The following is a 16,057-nucleotide window of genomic DNA, read 5'->3' as shown; positions in this document are numbered from 1 at the left end:
AATCCATGTTTTACTCAGCATTTCATTGCTGGGTGTTTTATGAAGTAAAACAGAGATTTTCCGTAAAAACGTGCAATGCGCAAACGACGCGCGCACATCTGGAGGAGGACCTTCAGGGAAAATTCATCTCTCGGTCTTCTCTCTGTGGACGGACGACGTCCACACAAGCTGCGGGCAGCCTTAGAGAGCAGAGCTGAGACCGAAGTGCGAAGCTTCAGTTCACGCAGCACTTCCAGCATCTTACTTTACGCTTTTAGATCGCTTCGTGAGTCGTTTTTTTTCCAGCTTTTGACTCCAGCGGAGCGGCTTTTGGCGCAGGGAAGCTGTGCAGTGTTGCTTCAAGTGTCCCTCCGGAGTCGACAAAAGTTTCCTGCCACGTTTTGAAGCAACGTCGGTCCTTTTTTTTCCCCCCTCCAATAATTTTATCCTCTTTTGCAACTATCGTCGTTGTGTTTTGAGGGGAGTTCGGCGTTACTTTCCAGAACTTTGAATCTCTGGGAGTAGTTTGCAGTCTCCAGAATGCTGCCGCAGCTGCTCAGCCTGGCCTGCTGTCTCTTCTGCTTGCACTCTGTCAACGCAAATGTACTAAAAGCTGAGGTAAGCGAAGCGGGAAAAAGGTGATATATTCTCTTTAAACAGTGAATTGTTATATTTACAGGTACTGAGTTTTACTTTGGGAAATTGCACTCAGTGAGATTCATGGTTTTGAATTTCTCTTAGGAAGTCTCTGCTGAGCTGCTTTGTTCTGGGGGTGGGGGGGGAGTGTGTGTGTGTGTGTGTGTGTGTGTGTGTGTGAGGAGGGGTGTAATGGGTTTCATCTGCCAGACTGTATAAACTGGAGGCCTGGAAGTTGCTCTGAATTCACAACAAAGTGAACATGATACTGTCAAAATGGAAATCTCAAACTCAGGTTTAAGACTCTGGGCTGCAGTTTGGTTCCCCTTCAATAAACCTAAATCTGCACCAATCAGGCTCTCCAGGTTTATAACGTCAACAAGTAGAAATAAAGTTAAAAAATACATTATATTGTTGTGATTGTATGTATTTTTTCAGACTCAAACATCCAAATTTTTCAGTTAGTTGTTTTTTTGTTTTTTTTTGTTTTTGTAACACTTTATTTGAAGGGATATGCATAAGACTGACACTTTTAATGCAAAGTTGTACTTAAACATACATTAAAAGTCAATTTAAAAAGTCAACTTTGCACTGAACGTGTCATTACTTACAAAATAATGCAAAGTTGGCCATTTAAATGTACTTTTAATGCAACATTTAGTACAACTTTGCATTAAAAGTGTCATTATTTTTCGAATGACACCTCATTACAACAGTCATAGCCATTCATAAAGACTTCTTTATGTTCATATCTGGGGTTATGTCAGTATTATGCACACCCCTTCAAATAAAGTTTTACCTTTTTGCACATTTTAATGCATAAATACAAAAGTTCACTGTAAATGTGCAGCTTACATGTAACTGTAGTGGCCACAAAACGGATGGATGGATGGATGGATGGATGGATGGATGGATGGATGGATGGATGGATGGATGGATGGATTGGGAAATGTGAAACTGGGTCAGCATCAGTGGAGGAGTATTTGGCAGCTGTTTCTGCAAAAATATGCAGCATTCAGCACAAATTAGACATAACATGTCATAACAATTTATCTCACAAACTAAACACTTCATTTGCTGGATATCCCCTCAATCCCTCCCCCCCCCCCAAAAAAAACAAACAAAAAAAAACACTTAATCAGTGTTACTGGACGTATTTACAAGAGGACGTGTTCCAGTTCCCGCTGGACACAGGATGCATGAAAAAGCCAACGGAGACTTTAGTCACTGACCGCAAGGTGCTGGCGTGTGAGTCAAGCCAGACGAGGCGGATAAGTCAGCCGGTTTACAAGAGGCCTGCAGCACGCACACTGACACACTGATGAATATCTGTAAACACAGCAGGGGGAAAACAACGCGGCGCAGGTGCCCTGCACCAACGCAACTCCTCTGAGGGACGATAACGCCTGAGGGAATGTGTTTTTGTTTTCGTTTTTTTTTTTTTCCTTTTCTTTTTCAAGCACCTATCAGATGAAAATGGAGTTTGTTGTTTGCAGATGCTGCTTCACTCGGTGTTGATGCAGAATGAAGACAAGCTTTAATTATGGCTTTTAGGATTACGTCATTGCACAAAACCCCTAATCAAAAGTTAGATGCGTTCCTGTTTGGGTTGGAGCGAACGACGACGGCGTAAAAATTCAGCTAAAATAAATGTTCATCTGAAGGGAAGTGATGCTCTCTTTTTTTTTTTTTTTAACTGTTTTGGAAGGAACAAATTTCTTAATTTAGACTTAAGGAGGAAAAAAATGCTGAAGCGGCAGAAAAGATGCGTGATTTATCTGTGTTTCTCAACATCAGACGTTCCTTCTTCCCACTTCATTATGACGAGCAGACGAGCTTAATCCATGCCGAGTGAAAGGAGGAGCCCCACCACGAGAGAGAGCAGGCTTTTAAGATTCTCAGAAAATAAAAAAATAAAAAAGGCTTCTCCAGCCAGCATCTGTTTTCACTCACCCCTTTTGCCTTTGTAAGCTTTCTCGACTTAAATAAAATGCTTAGTTGGAGCTGGTGAGCAAAGGAAGTGGTCAGTCGTGAAAACAACACATCTTACACGGCAGGAACTTTACTTTCTTTCTAAGAAAAAGAGATTTGAGATTTCTTATTAGCATTTGGAGACACATGTTACGACCTCAGCTTGGGATCAGAGATTTGTTTAAACCACATCTGGACCGGGTTGCTTTTATCACAACTGGTGATGTAGCATGAAAGGAAAGCTTTGCTCAGGGCCTGATGCCTGCTGATTTGACAGGCAGCTGCTGTCGCTTTGTGAAAATAATCATCTGGAGCTGGCCTAATTGGAAACCGATGCACTTCAAGGAAGAGACGTCTATCTTGGAGCTGCAAATAGGGGAACAAAACAAAAAAAAAGGTGGTCCAGCTTGGTGGTATAGGAAACATGAAAGAAATCTCTAGAAGTTCGTTTTTGGTTGATTTTTGAGCAAAAGCTGCATTCAGGGGGGTTTTGGGGTTTAGGTTCTCAGCTGGTTAGATTTGCATCAGTTGTCCAGATGTGCTGACGCAGCGTCTGGCCTAAATGAACACAAATATAATTTAATGCACAAGACGTTTATGCACAAGTGAGTCCTAATTGGAGAATAAAAAAATATCCATCAGTTGCTTCAGTTTCTAGAATAACACAATGCTTGACAAGGACAGAGAGATAAATAACATGTCAAAAAGTGAGTTCACTTGTTTAACGATAAATTATTAATTTATCTCTTAATAATCCTAGAAATTTAATTAGCAACATATGAATTTCCAAAGTCTTTATATTGCCTCTTCTTTCCACAGATTGTGGTTCTGAATCATAGTATTTAAACTAACTCGGAGCAAACTTGTTTATTGCAGAAATATAATCGTGTTTACTTACAGTAGACCTGAGTAAATTATAGAAAATTACTTTAAATCTCAGCTTGTAGAAGCAGATTGGATGGTTTCTGTTAGGAAGGTTTTCCCTTTGCTAAATAATAATTTATGTCACATTTATGTCATGATTTCACTCACTTCTTATTTCTGTTCCTTTATTAAGATTTTACTGACCAAAATAAATGGCTGACGTATCAGAAAGTTCTATTTTTGGCATTTTTTATATGACATCATAAAAACAGCCTAGAAATAAAACATAGATCATTTCAAATGAAGTTTTATGAGACCAGTACTGATATGTAAATACATATTGGCAGCATTTTTTAGCGAAAAGCTTGTTAAACATTCTAGCTGTCGGTATCAGCAGTAATGCAGTATAAGTTATTTGTATTTATTCTGTGATGATGAAATGCCATAAAGCACCTAGAGGTGAATCACACTGAGGGGAAACTCCTAAGAGCTCACATCTTGTTTTTATTTCTCCTTATTATGTCTTTTTTTTTTATTTAACCAGGAAAGACAGAGAGAAATTCAAAATCAAATTTACAAAGGAATCATGATCGAAAAAGAACCACTCACACAGCAACACACATACACACAAAGTTACACATCGTCAAATGGTGTTAAACTGCAAGCAAAACTTTAAAAGTACAGCAGTTTGTTTACAGAACAATCAAATGAATCAGCAGTCAAATCTAAGACTATTTGAATCACTTTGAATCTCCTTTAAATGCCGCTGATTTTGGAATATTTTTGAATATTTGTCAGTAGGAAGAGTTTTTGCGATGGAATATGGTGAGACTGAAGAATGTTGGATATTAGATATAAGACGTGAAGGATGGCTTTAGAAAGGAGGATATGCCAATTACTGGCACCAACAAAGCAGACCATCCAATGCTAGCATACAAAATACCAACATTTTAGGCTTGTGATGAATCCCAAACCTTTAACGTTATGAAGACGTATTCATAAAAACTACATCATTGTAAAAGAGTAAAGACATGATGATTGCAGACAGAAATCTTTTCTGTGCCTCAAAAGAAAGACGAGACTTAATTTGGGGTGAACAAAAAACTCTAAATGTAGTTTAGGTGAAAACATTTCAAACGGTGAAAACTGTTGGTAGATGTAATATTCAAAGAGTTTGAGTTGTTTTCATTTCTCCATCCATACGTCATCACTGCTCTCTACCTCCAGTAATCATTGGTTTTCCATCACATGGCAACACAGAGACACATAAACATGCAAGCAAACCTGGGAACAACTTAGAGTATTCAATTACAGTCTTTGTTGGAGGAAACCAGAAAACCCAGACGTGCACAGGGAGAACATGCTACCTCCATTAATCATAACTTAAAAAGTAAATAAAAAACCAGTAATTGCATTTCTATTTTTTAAAAAAAGTATTCCATAAAGTGAATTAAAGGGTAAATCTCTTTATGTTTAAATGCAGTATTTGTGTGAAAAGGTCAGAAACCGTTTTCTGGATGCAGCTCATTAAACTGACCTTTTGTGGTATTTTTAATGTTTCCAGTTGCGCATTATGTGGAACGAATCTCATATATATATATATATATATATATATATATATATATATATATATATATATATATATATATATATATATATATATATATATGTGTGTGTGTGTGTGTGTGTGTGTGTGTGTGTGTGTGTGTGTGTGTGTGTGTGTGTGTGTGTGTGTGTGTATATATACATATAAACTGGAAACCATGTTGGATGGTGTTGATGTGAGTGCTAACTAGCCGAACGATGCCAAGAAACGAGGGTAATATAAAAGTCGGGCACTCATGAGCTGAATTCTGTGGTTTTTTTCCACTGGCACGGAGAGAGAGGAACAACTGACTCAGTTTAAACACTAATCCCGACTCCTCCGTCTCTGTCCACTCTTCCTTAAAAAATACTTTTACTTCTGCTTCTTTCCGCTTTTAATCTGTTTTTTTTTTTTTTAATCAGCTTCTCCTTGTCTGCATGTTTTCTCGACGGCTTTTAAAAAAAAAAAAAAAAAAAAAGAAAGAAAGCTTAGAAGCCTTTAACTAATCTCTATCTCATCTCCAGTCGTATTCTTATGGTTCCTGTTCCACAAATGGCGACCTCCCACGTGTCGCCGTTTTCAGCAATACCTATTAAAGTGCTTGGGATTTTTTTTATTCATCACGTCCATAGAGCCTGCAGGAACTTGTGGTTGACTTGGTTTTATTTTGATTCAGGAAAACAAACCGTTCTCATAAGAATGTGAGTAATTTTGTAGAGCGGCGTAGCGCCCGCCTACAGGTCCTGTGATGGGTGACAGCCACCTGGGGAATAACGTTTGTCATGCACGACATCATGGTCACACCACTTTGGTGGTTCAGGGTTGATTTTTTTTTAAACTTTTTTCTTGTTTAATTGTAGACCTGTTGGAAACATCCAGCTTGTTTGTGTGAGATGTTACTGCAGTGGAGCGACGTTGGTTTATTGCACTGATAAATGCTTCTTCACATGGGGCAAAGTTTTGTTGGTACTTTTGTGACAAAAACGTTTTTTTTGTTTTGTTTTTTTTTTTGTCATAAAATGTTGCTGAAGTACTTAATAACAGATACTTGCAGTAGAACTTGCAGTAAAGGAGACCCCAGTGGAAGTTAGCCTGTTAGCGGCTAACGTAGCATCACAACCAAAATAACGAAGGCAGTAGTCAGTATCAGTTTTCCACTGAATTATTACTTTGAGTAACAGAATCACAATGATATATAGTAAAGTTCAAAAGTCTGTAACATAATTGATTTTATGTAGAACAGAAAAGCAACAGTTGCTCTCTGTTTACACTGATTATTATGTTTATTATAATTCTTTCCATCTTATCATTTGTTACTTAGGCTAAAGCAAAACCATTGAAAAAAAATTAATTTAAATTTGATACATTTTTAGAGGACTCACAACAAATGCCTAAAGGTACTACACAAAAAAAGCAAACAAAAAATCTAATTTATGTACATAAATATGTATTTCATTCAGATCAATCACGCAGAAAAAGTCAATTTCTTAGATTCGAGAGCTGATTGTTATAAAACAATCTGGTTACACTAAGTTCAGTCGAGTCGCTGATCAGCATGTGGTGACAATCAAAGTATGCTTTCACTAACTTTGTAACAAACCCTAACACTAAACTCCTAAATTTAGTAATAATTTTTAAGTGGCTATTGAATGAAATCTTGGACATATTTTATATGCAGCATAACTAACTAATATTCTCCTGCTGATAGCTCTCCTAGGTTGCCAACTGTAGATTAAAAACTATATTACCTGATGCTTTGCTTTGCTCTCCTTTAGTTTCCAAGCAATGACTGATTGTTATATCTGAGTCCGGAAGTATTTTCAAACAACCAAATTTTACCTTTTTTGGGAAACAAACTAAAAACCTGTCATCAACCAATTGTTGGGAAGTGTGTGTGGACAGGTGGGAGGAGCGACTTCTCTTTCTGAATCATCATTTGCTCTGAAACCTGAACTTTATGAAACAGTGGAGCGCCTTGATAGTGGAAACCAGCCAACACCTGCTTATGGTTGGTCGTGATATATTTAGGCAAGGGGGAAACATGGTGATTTAAATAATAAACCACCTGTATTGAATTTATAACTGAGACAAATATAAATATACTGTTTGACCAACAAGTGTTGGGTGTCTGAATCCAGTTCTCAAAGGTTTTAGAAATGATTCTGCTCCAATCCAGCTGGTTCTCCCAACTGAACTACCTCCTTCCCACATCAACAAGTTCTTCAAAGGCCTGGTAATAAACCTTTGGATTGATTTAGTTCTGCTACACCAAATAAACATATAAAACATGCAGGACACCGACATGGTGGGCTGGTATTGGACACCACTTTCTAAAACAGACAAACAGTTTTGCCGTTGTCGGTCCACACCCAAGAATTACTCATCTTGCAAAAGCGTAAGGAAGCAAACATAGCATGTTTTGCATGAAACAGATCAAAAATAGACTTTTTTTTTATTAAAAACAACCTGTAAAAGGCACCAGATTTTATTTTCTTACAGCTTGTATTTTGTGTTCTGTCTTACAAGAAAATATACACAAATTCCTTAACAATTTAATCCAAATTACATTTTCTACCTTTCCATCGATTCTTTCCTATCTTCTATTTCGTACATTAGTTTTTTTGTGCATTGTTGCTGCTGTGATTCAGAAGATTCTGAATTATTCTTCCTAGAATGCGGCTACGGCGGTTTTACAGGATCTATACATAACGTGGCTGTTTGACATTTAGCATCTGCTCATCAGACTGGTCTTCTTTCGCCGCTGGTGCATTTTATATATCTAGACCACACGTCAGAGTAAGACCCGGCGTTGTGTTTACCAAACTAGCAGCCAACCCTTTGACCACACACACATGGTCGTGTAGTAAGCTATCTGGCCAACAATGGCCGCCATGTAGAAGCTTGGATAAATAGGAGCTTTGATGGAGGCTGCTGGGAGTTCCAGAGCAGGCGAGAGGGGGGCATGCTGGGATACCTGGAAGGCCAGCCGGAGGTGGCGGCGGTGTGCAGAGTAGTTTGGGAGCAGTGGAGAGAAGTGGAGGTCTTGATGGTTTGTGGGAAGGGTGTTTTTATAGAAGCAGACACGTCATCAGACTGGAGCCACAGGGCACACTAGGTGCAGTCAGCCTGGAGACAGAGAAAGTAAACTTGCAAGAGTCAGTGGATGAAATAAATTCACTAGGTGCTTAAATAATCCCGAGAAATCCCGGAGAACTTGTTAGACTGAGTGAGGAGAGATGGAGAGAAGGGGGATTAGGTGCCCCTCTGCAGCCTGTCATAAATGAACCTTGTTCTCTGGTTCACCACAGGACTAACAGTGGCTGTGTGTGCACAGGTTGTGTACTCTACGGCCTGGTAGTCCGAGTCGGCTTCTACATTTCCATCCTCCTGCTTCGCCTTCCTTGTTTTCTGGAGATGGGCCTGAAGAGAAAAGCAGCACATCTGGTGGAAAAAGGGAGATAGCTGAGGTTTAGAGGACGCTAAAGAAGGAATCCGTTGGAGTAGCACCAGATAATTTGTGGTAGAGACGCAAATGTGTGTCAACTCTTCGGAAAAAATCTGACTACATTGGAAGAGTGGCCTAGTCAGAATCAAAGTGTTGATTACACTTATGCCTTACAGATGCTCTCCATCCAATCTGACTGAGATTGCAATATTTTTCAAAGTAGAACGAGCAAAACAGTTCTGTCTCTTGACGTTCAAAACCGATAGAGTTACCCCAGCAGACTTGGAGCTGTAACTAGAGCAAAAGGTAGTTCTACATCTATATGTGTCTATCTATATTTACATAGATATTAAAATATAGATCTTCTATTGACAGACAGACATTTTCTTTCCCTGCGTACATACGTGTGTAAGTAGTCACTTGTAGTTTTTCAGTATTTTTCTGAATGGCTGCTCTGTTAGCCAAGCAGCTACATTTTGTTGCCAAATTCACTGCTGTCTTTGTGCGATGACAATAAAGTGTAAGTCTCTAAGTCTGCTGTTTGTAGCTGGTGGATGTTGAAAGAGCTTGCATTGTTGTTAGCATCTTTAGCCAAGCTAAATAGGTGCTACTGACATATTTAGCTGAAATATGTCCTACTGACATATTTAGCTGAAATATGTCCTACTGACATATTTCCCTCAACAAACCCTCTTTAAACCCTTTGTTTTACTTTTAGGAGAACGTTAGATACAATATATCACTCTGAGACTTTAACATTTGACAAAAGAAAAGGGTAAATTAGCCTAGCTGTCCATGACCTACCCTCATGCTAAGCTAACGGTGTCCTGACTGATCCAGGAGTTGGATAAATTACATGTCTTTGAATGTTAAACTCTCTTCTTCTTTGACAGTGTGTTGGTAGACCACCAGTTGTAAACGATGGAAAGAGAGGGCTAACCATTTAATGTGCTAACACAAATAGTTGTGGTTTTGGCTGACACGTCGACAGAGGACAGCAGACAAAGATGGTAGCTGGTAGAGCTGCAGGTCAAGCTTTGAAGAACCCAAATGTTGCTGAAATGTTACTTTTTCCATCATCGGAGCGGCCAGTTGTCTTTGGCAACGATTGTCTAGACAGGTTTCTGGGTCATCGTGACTAAAATGACATCAGTGTTTACAGAGTGTGTGTCTAATTTGGCCCTAGTTCTTCTGTCTCGCTCTAACCCACAATAAAGTTTCCCTCAACGAGTTCAGCATCCATCACAGGGACATTTTAGGGGCTGGTTTCGCTTTAAAGAGTTTGTAAACGGCGTAATGAATCACAAGAAAGGAGTAAGATTGCAAATTTAGCATAGTTAATATGCTGGCGTTGGTTAACCAGTTATTTCAACACAGAGACACAAACACTTTGTTTCCCAGCATCTTCATAATGTTCGTCTGAGCCGAGAGAAGCAGGTCCAGACAAACTCTGAGAACCGAGGGAGATCAGACAGATGCCCACGCTTCTCACTTATGAGGCCCAGCCCGTCTGTTTTCCGCAAAATCACATAATTGCTGCATTTCATGGGTTTCATTTAAGAGACGATTAATTTAAAAAAGTGACAAAAAATTTTCCAAAAACACTATAGCTTGTTGTTGTGCTTGTATCGATGTTATCAGGTTATTTCGAGCACTTTTTGACTTCAGTTTCCAAATGTTATATTGTGTTTGTTTTATGTAAACATTCATAGTGGCGCGCGCCAGCGTACGTTTTGCTTTTACACTTTGAAATAATTAAAACTCTGCAGATTCGACTGTGTCTAACGGACTGGAGTATGCCTGCTTTCTCTGTTATTATCTATGTTTTGAAGTTGTTTAAAGTTAAAAGTCGACTCATAATATTCAAAAATCACACTGTTGCTATATGTATGGCAACATTAACCATTTATCATGTTAAATACCCAACAAGAGGAAACAAGCAACGACTTTTCTAAGTTGGGAACATCAATATTTTGTAAAAGAAGTCATGTTAAATTGGATCCTCAATGTGTTATATTTCAGGGTTACTGTTCTCTGTGTGTTATCACTTTAAGATGTTTTCATATTTAATTGTCAAAGTCCCTGTGAAACGATCTGTGAGACATTTCCACAGCCACATAAAATATTCATAGAATGAATAAAGAGTTGCCTTTAAATAAATGTGCAAATTTAAATTTTTTCCTCCTTTTTTCTTCATCAATGTCGCACTTAAATGTTTCAGATTGTAAAACTCAGCCTCATTTATGTGTGAACAGCCCTTTCAACGTCATGCCACATCATCTCAATCAGATTTAAATCCAGACTTTAACTAGGTCACTACTAAAAGTTGCTCTATTTCCTAAAGCAGACTCGCTGGTTGGCTTTGGATAATCTTCTCTATAAAAAAACGGCAATTGAGTTTAAGGTCATAAACTGATGTTTATCCTTCAGGATTCTCCGACAAAAAGCAGAATTTGTTGTTCAAATAGTTGCAGAAAGTCCTTCAGATCCCGAAGCAGCAAACAGAATACAGACCATCACCTCTGCTCTGTTTCATGAAATTCTGTCACTTTTTCTTGAGACGTGAGAAGAAACAAACCTTTCAAAAAGACCCACATGCGTCCTGCATGTTTGTTTTGGTCAGCAGAGGCTTTGGCCTCAGAAATCTCCCATGTTGGCTCAGCTTCTCTTTCTTATTGTTGAAACATGAACACTGACTGTAACTGAGGCGACGGGGCTTCAGATGTTGTTTTGGTACGTTTTCAACCTTCTGGACTCTCATAGAGTTTTTCCTGTCTGGCCGGTCGCTCACATCAACGTCTCACATGTTTCCATGTGTTCACAGTGGCGTCACAAAGCTGCAGAAATGACATCATAACCCCTGATAGACGGGCCAATGATTATTTATAGGTCGAATATAATGTGTTGCCTTTTAAGGCTTTTTGGTCTCCTTCGTTTTGTCAGACAGATTTTATTTAAGTGATTTCTTGAGTCATGTCCGGTGTGACTCTGTGTTGCTCTGTGATGGACTGGTGACCTTTAACCCTGCCAGTGGTCACTGCAGACAGGCAGCTACCTCAGATGGATGGATGGTTTCTTAATTTTGGGTGAAGCTAGTTAAATTTAATAAAATAAAAACAGTTAATTCATGATTTAACAAGGGACTCAAACACAAGTTGAGGTATTTATGTTCAGCCAACAGGAAAGGCAATTTATTTTCTGCTCATGTGTGTCATTCACTTCCACCTCCTTCTTTTGTGTACGCTGCCACCACAAGTAAATTCCCCCACTGTGGGATCAATAAGATAAGTTTGCATTTGTAACGTAAGGAAATGCACAGGATTTTGTCTCATCAGTGTTGATGTCTCACTTTCTCAGGCGTGGCTGCAGAAGTATGGCTACCTGCCTCCAGGTGACGTCAGAGCCCAGGCCATCCGCTCGCCGCAGTCGATTGAGACGGCGATCTCAGCCATGCAGAGGTTTTACGGACTGACCGTCACTGGAACCATAGATACCAACACGCTAGAGTGAGTTCTGAATCTGAACATTTAGTCATTCAGAGAAATGTTGAGGGTTTTTTTAAAAGTCCTATTATACTTTATACTATAGGGCTTTTTGTTTTTTGTTTCGAAATGATAAATAGCTATTTTCTGCATTTCAAATAGCAAGAAATGTAACTATAAAGAGTTTTTTTTCTTCTTCTTTTTAGTTAAAGAGATATTGCTCCTGTTTTTCAACCCAGCTGTAACATTTTTCACACTGTTTCCAGAGCAATGAGTCGGCCGCGGTGTGGCGTCCCGGACAAGTTCGGCCCAGAGCTGAAAACCAACCTGAGGAGGAAGAGATACGCCAGGCAAGGTCTGAAGTGGGACAAGTCTGAGGTCACCTTCAGGTCAGAATTCACCCTCATTATCGTCTCCTTAGTTAACTGTCTTTGGTGTAAATTAAGACCATCTAACAGCTTTCGTTAGAGATTTTCAGGTCTGTGATCTGTTAGTTGTGCCTGGTTTGTTCTTAAACGGTCTCTCCTCCGTTCTCCCCCGGCAGCATAGAGAACTACACCCCCAAAGTGGGCGAGAGAGCCACGCAGGACGCCATCCGAAAGGCCTTCAAGGTTTGGGAGAGCGCCATCCCTCTCACCTTCAGAGAGATTCCCTTCAGCCAGATCAGAGGGAAGGTCGACAAGTACGCTGACATCATGCTGTCCTTCGCCGACGGCTTTCACGGCGACAGCACCCCGTTCGACGGGGAGGGCGGCTTCCTGGCACACGCTTACTTCCCCGGTAACGGCATCGGGGGGGACACGCACTTTGACCTGGCCGAGCCGTGGACCACCGGCACCGTGGATCAGGGAGGTAAGACGAAAACGACGATCTGCTGCTGTAAAAACTCAATCTACCCATGCATTTCTGACCTTTTGTCTCTCTGTCTCTCTGCAGGAAATGATGTTTTCCTGGTGGCTGTCCACGAACTGGGCCACGCTCTGGGTCTGGAGCACTCCGACGACCCTTCAGCCATCATGGCCCCCTTCTACCAGTGGTTCGAAACAGAAAACTTCCAGCTGCCGGACGATGACCGCCGCGGCATCCAGGCTATTTATGGTTGGTGGTTTACTTCCAGGATGATCTGCTGATGAGTTAATAATGAGGATATTAAAATTAAACACTTTCCGGGTTCAGCCTGGGATTTGATTTAAATATTTTCCTGGTCTGGAGAAAGGGAGAAAAAAAAAAGGAGTATGGAAAATATTTGTGTTTGCAGACTGCATTCCAAAGACAGCTTTCTAACTTCCCTGAGTCATTTCTTCCTCATTTTCTAATTTGTTAGTTATTTATTGAACTTCTTCTTTCCTTGTTTTCATTTTCACTAGTGTTAATTTGTAAACAGTCTGCTCGGGTCCCGTCTTGTGTTTGACATTTCTTCCTTCATTCCTTGTGTGATTCTCCCCTTAAATTGATCCAACCTTCTGTCGCTGTCCTTTCTTTCTTTTCCCTTATTTTCCCTTCATTTGCTCCTTCCACATCTCCTTTCTTACTTTACTTCATTCCTTAAGTTCTTCCTGTCGATCGTGTTTCACATTAAACCAGCCTTGTGCATAAATATCTTGCCGTCAAACCAACCATTTCTCATTTCTCTCTAAATCTCCCCTTCAGGTTCCAAATCCGGCGTTCCCCCTCCTCCTCCTCGCCCCACAAAGCAGTCCAAGCCTGACAAGCCCGACGAAGGCCCCGACATATGCGAGGGACACTTTGACACCATCGCCATCCTGAGAGGGGAAAAGTTTGTCTTCAAGGTACAGGAAGTGAAGTCATTTCCTTGCATCTTCAAAGTGCATCAGCTCGTTTTATTTTTAGGCTTTAATCGTCATCGAAGCAACAGTATTATCATCCTGTTTGATGATAGAAGAGGTGAGAAATTAACCTTCGTGTCTTACTTGCAGGACAAGTGGTTTTGGCGTCTGCGTAACGACAAGGTCTTACCCGGCTACCCCAGGCCAGCCGGTCAGTTCTGGAAGGGACTTCCATCAAACATCAACGCCGCGTACGAGAGGAATGATGGGAAGTTTGTCTTCTTTAAGGGTACGTTCCACCTGGGATTGGGAATAAGTTTACCTCTGCTGCTGTCACTGTGAGTTTATTAATTGTGTCGTCGTTATTTTTGTGTCCAGGTGAAAGATACTGGGTTTACAGCGAGTCCACCTTGGAGAAGGGTTATCCGAAGAGCATCAAAGACCTGGGCGCCGGCCTCCCCAAAGACAAGATCGACGCCGCTCTCTTCTACACGCCAACAGGACAGACGTACTTCTTCAAGGGGACTCAGTGAGTTTTGCTTCTGTTGAACTTAAGATGAAGTTTCACTAAACTCAGGATCCCTCATTTCCTCTTTTTGAACATATTTTTTGTACATTGGTACAGATGTGTCGCCCTCCCTGATTAAGTTGTTGATGAATTGATTTTTTTTTTTTTTTTTTTTACAGCTGCTTAATTGCTGAAAAATGCCTGAAATGAACATTTTCAACAAAATCCCTCCACACATTATTGACATACCCAACAATCCCTTTAAAATGAAATGTAGCTAAATAATGTTGACCTTTCTTTAGGTAGGAGCATTGACTGGGTATTCCATATTTTAGGTTAGATTAAGTAATAAAATGGTTACTAGAAAGCTGCAGCAATGAAAGGCATGTTGGAGTTAGCAAGTATTCGTATTGACCATCAGATTTTCTACCATCACAAACATAAATGACTAACTCCTAATGTAATGAAAACTTCCCTTTTTGAGCTTTTCATGGTGGATTGAAAAAGCTGTGAGTCTGTTTCCTTCCCAAAGACCCAATCAGGGCAAAACTCTTCAAGAACTTTTTGAAACACATTATTATTATTTTCTATAGTATTATTATTTATTATATAGTATTATTATAGTATTATTATTTTCTAAAAAAAAAAAAAAAAAAAAAAAAAATCACCTGGTTTTCCATTCAAATGTGTTGGTCATTTCGCATGATAAAGATCAAAAACACTTGGCTAAATCAAGACAAAAATAGTTCATCAGACTCAAAGTTAACCTTTGGGATCATATTTAGTTGACTGCAATATACATTTTTGCCACTAGATGTCCCATTACTCCTTTAAAACTCATATAACCTTAAAAACAACTGTTGCTTTCTTCAGTGTGTTATTTCTTTACATCATAGCTGTTGTTTCTGTTGATGTTGATAACATGTTGTTTCCATCACATGTAGGTACTACCGGTTCAACGAACAGACTCGCAAAGTGCACAGCGACTATCCAAAGCCCATCAGCAAGTGGAGCGGAGCCCCAGACAACATTAAAGCTACGTTCATGAGCGAAGATGGATGTGAGTGCTCCTTTTTACTGTCCAGGCATGAGCAAAATATGACGACACTGTAATTCATTTGACCAATTTCCTTCTTTTCACAACTGAGTAAATGTATGGAACTTAAGATTTGTCCTCTTCTGTGTCGTCTGTTCCTCCAGCTTACACTTACTTCTACAAGGCCAACAAGTACTGGAAGTTCAACAACCAGCACATGAAGGTGGAGTCCGGCTACCCCAAGTCGGTGCTGCGCGACTGGATGGGCTGCGACAGCGAGGAGCCCAAGAAGGGCCGGACGGTGATCATCATCGAGGAGACGGAGGGCGGCTCCTGGGTGGCGGGCGTGGTCATCCCCCTCCTCCTGCTGGTGCTGGTGCTGCTCACGCTGGGAGCGCTTTTGTTCTTCAGGAAGTACGGCACGCCCCGACGCCTCCTCTACTGTCAGAGATCGCTGCTGGACAAGGTGTAGGCGGCGCGGCGGGGGGCCTGACAGACAGACAGACTGCACAAAGAGGGACAGAGCGACGGAACGGGAGGAGTCCGGAGGAACCGAGAGCGCAGCGAGGATCGGGGAGGAGAGCGATGCAACTGTGGGGAAAGAAAGACCGACTGGGGGCGTTGAAGGGGAGACGGCATGTTGGGAGGTTTGTAAGTGCCACAAAAAAAAAAAAAAAAAAAAAAAAAAAAAAACCCCCCAAAAACAAAAACAAGAAAAAGATTTTTTTTTTTTTTATTTTTTTATTTTTTTTTTTTGGTTTAAA

At 40.3% G+C, this 16,057-nt stretch overlaps 1 protein-coding gene across 1 annotated transcript; it reads left to right on the top strand.

Moving 5' to 3' along the window:
- Nucleotides 1–110: 110 nt before the first annotated feature.
- mmp14a (matrix metallopeptidase 14a (membrane-inserted)) lies at nucleotides 111–15,991 on the top strand. Its single transcript, XM_015027980.1, has 10 exons — nucleotides 111–597; nucleotides 11,838–11,986; nucleotides 12,229–12,351; nucleotides 12,507–12,814; nucleotides 12,899–13,060; nucleotides 13,613–13,752; nucleotides 13,900–14,038; nucleotides 14,128–14,278; nucleotides 15,202–15,317; nucleotides 15,458–15,991. The coding sequence occupies exons 1-10, from the start codon at nucleotides 520–522 to the stop codon at nucleotides 15,763–15,765; spliced, it is 1,674 nt and encodes a 557-aa protein (XP_014883466.1). The 5' UTR covers nucleotides 111–519; the 3' UTR covers nucleotides 15,766–15,991.
- Nucleotides 15,992–16,057: the final 66 nt, after the last annotated feature.

This window comes from Poecilia latipinna, unplaced genomic scaffold (genome assembly GCF_001443285.1).
Source record: "Poecilia latipinna isolate Pla-1442-1.1 unplaced genomic scaffold, P_latipinna-1.0 Scaffold111, whole genome shotgun sequence".
Lineage (NCBI taxonomy): Eukaryota > Metazoa > Chordata > Actinopteri > Cyprinodontiformes > Poeciliidae > Poecilia > Poecilia latipinna.
Note: the sequence above shows the minus strand (reverse complement) of the source record. Positions and strands in the feature narration are given on the sequence as shown.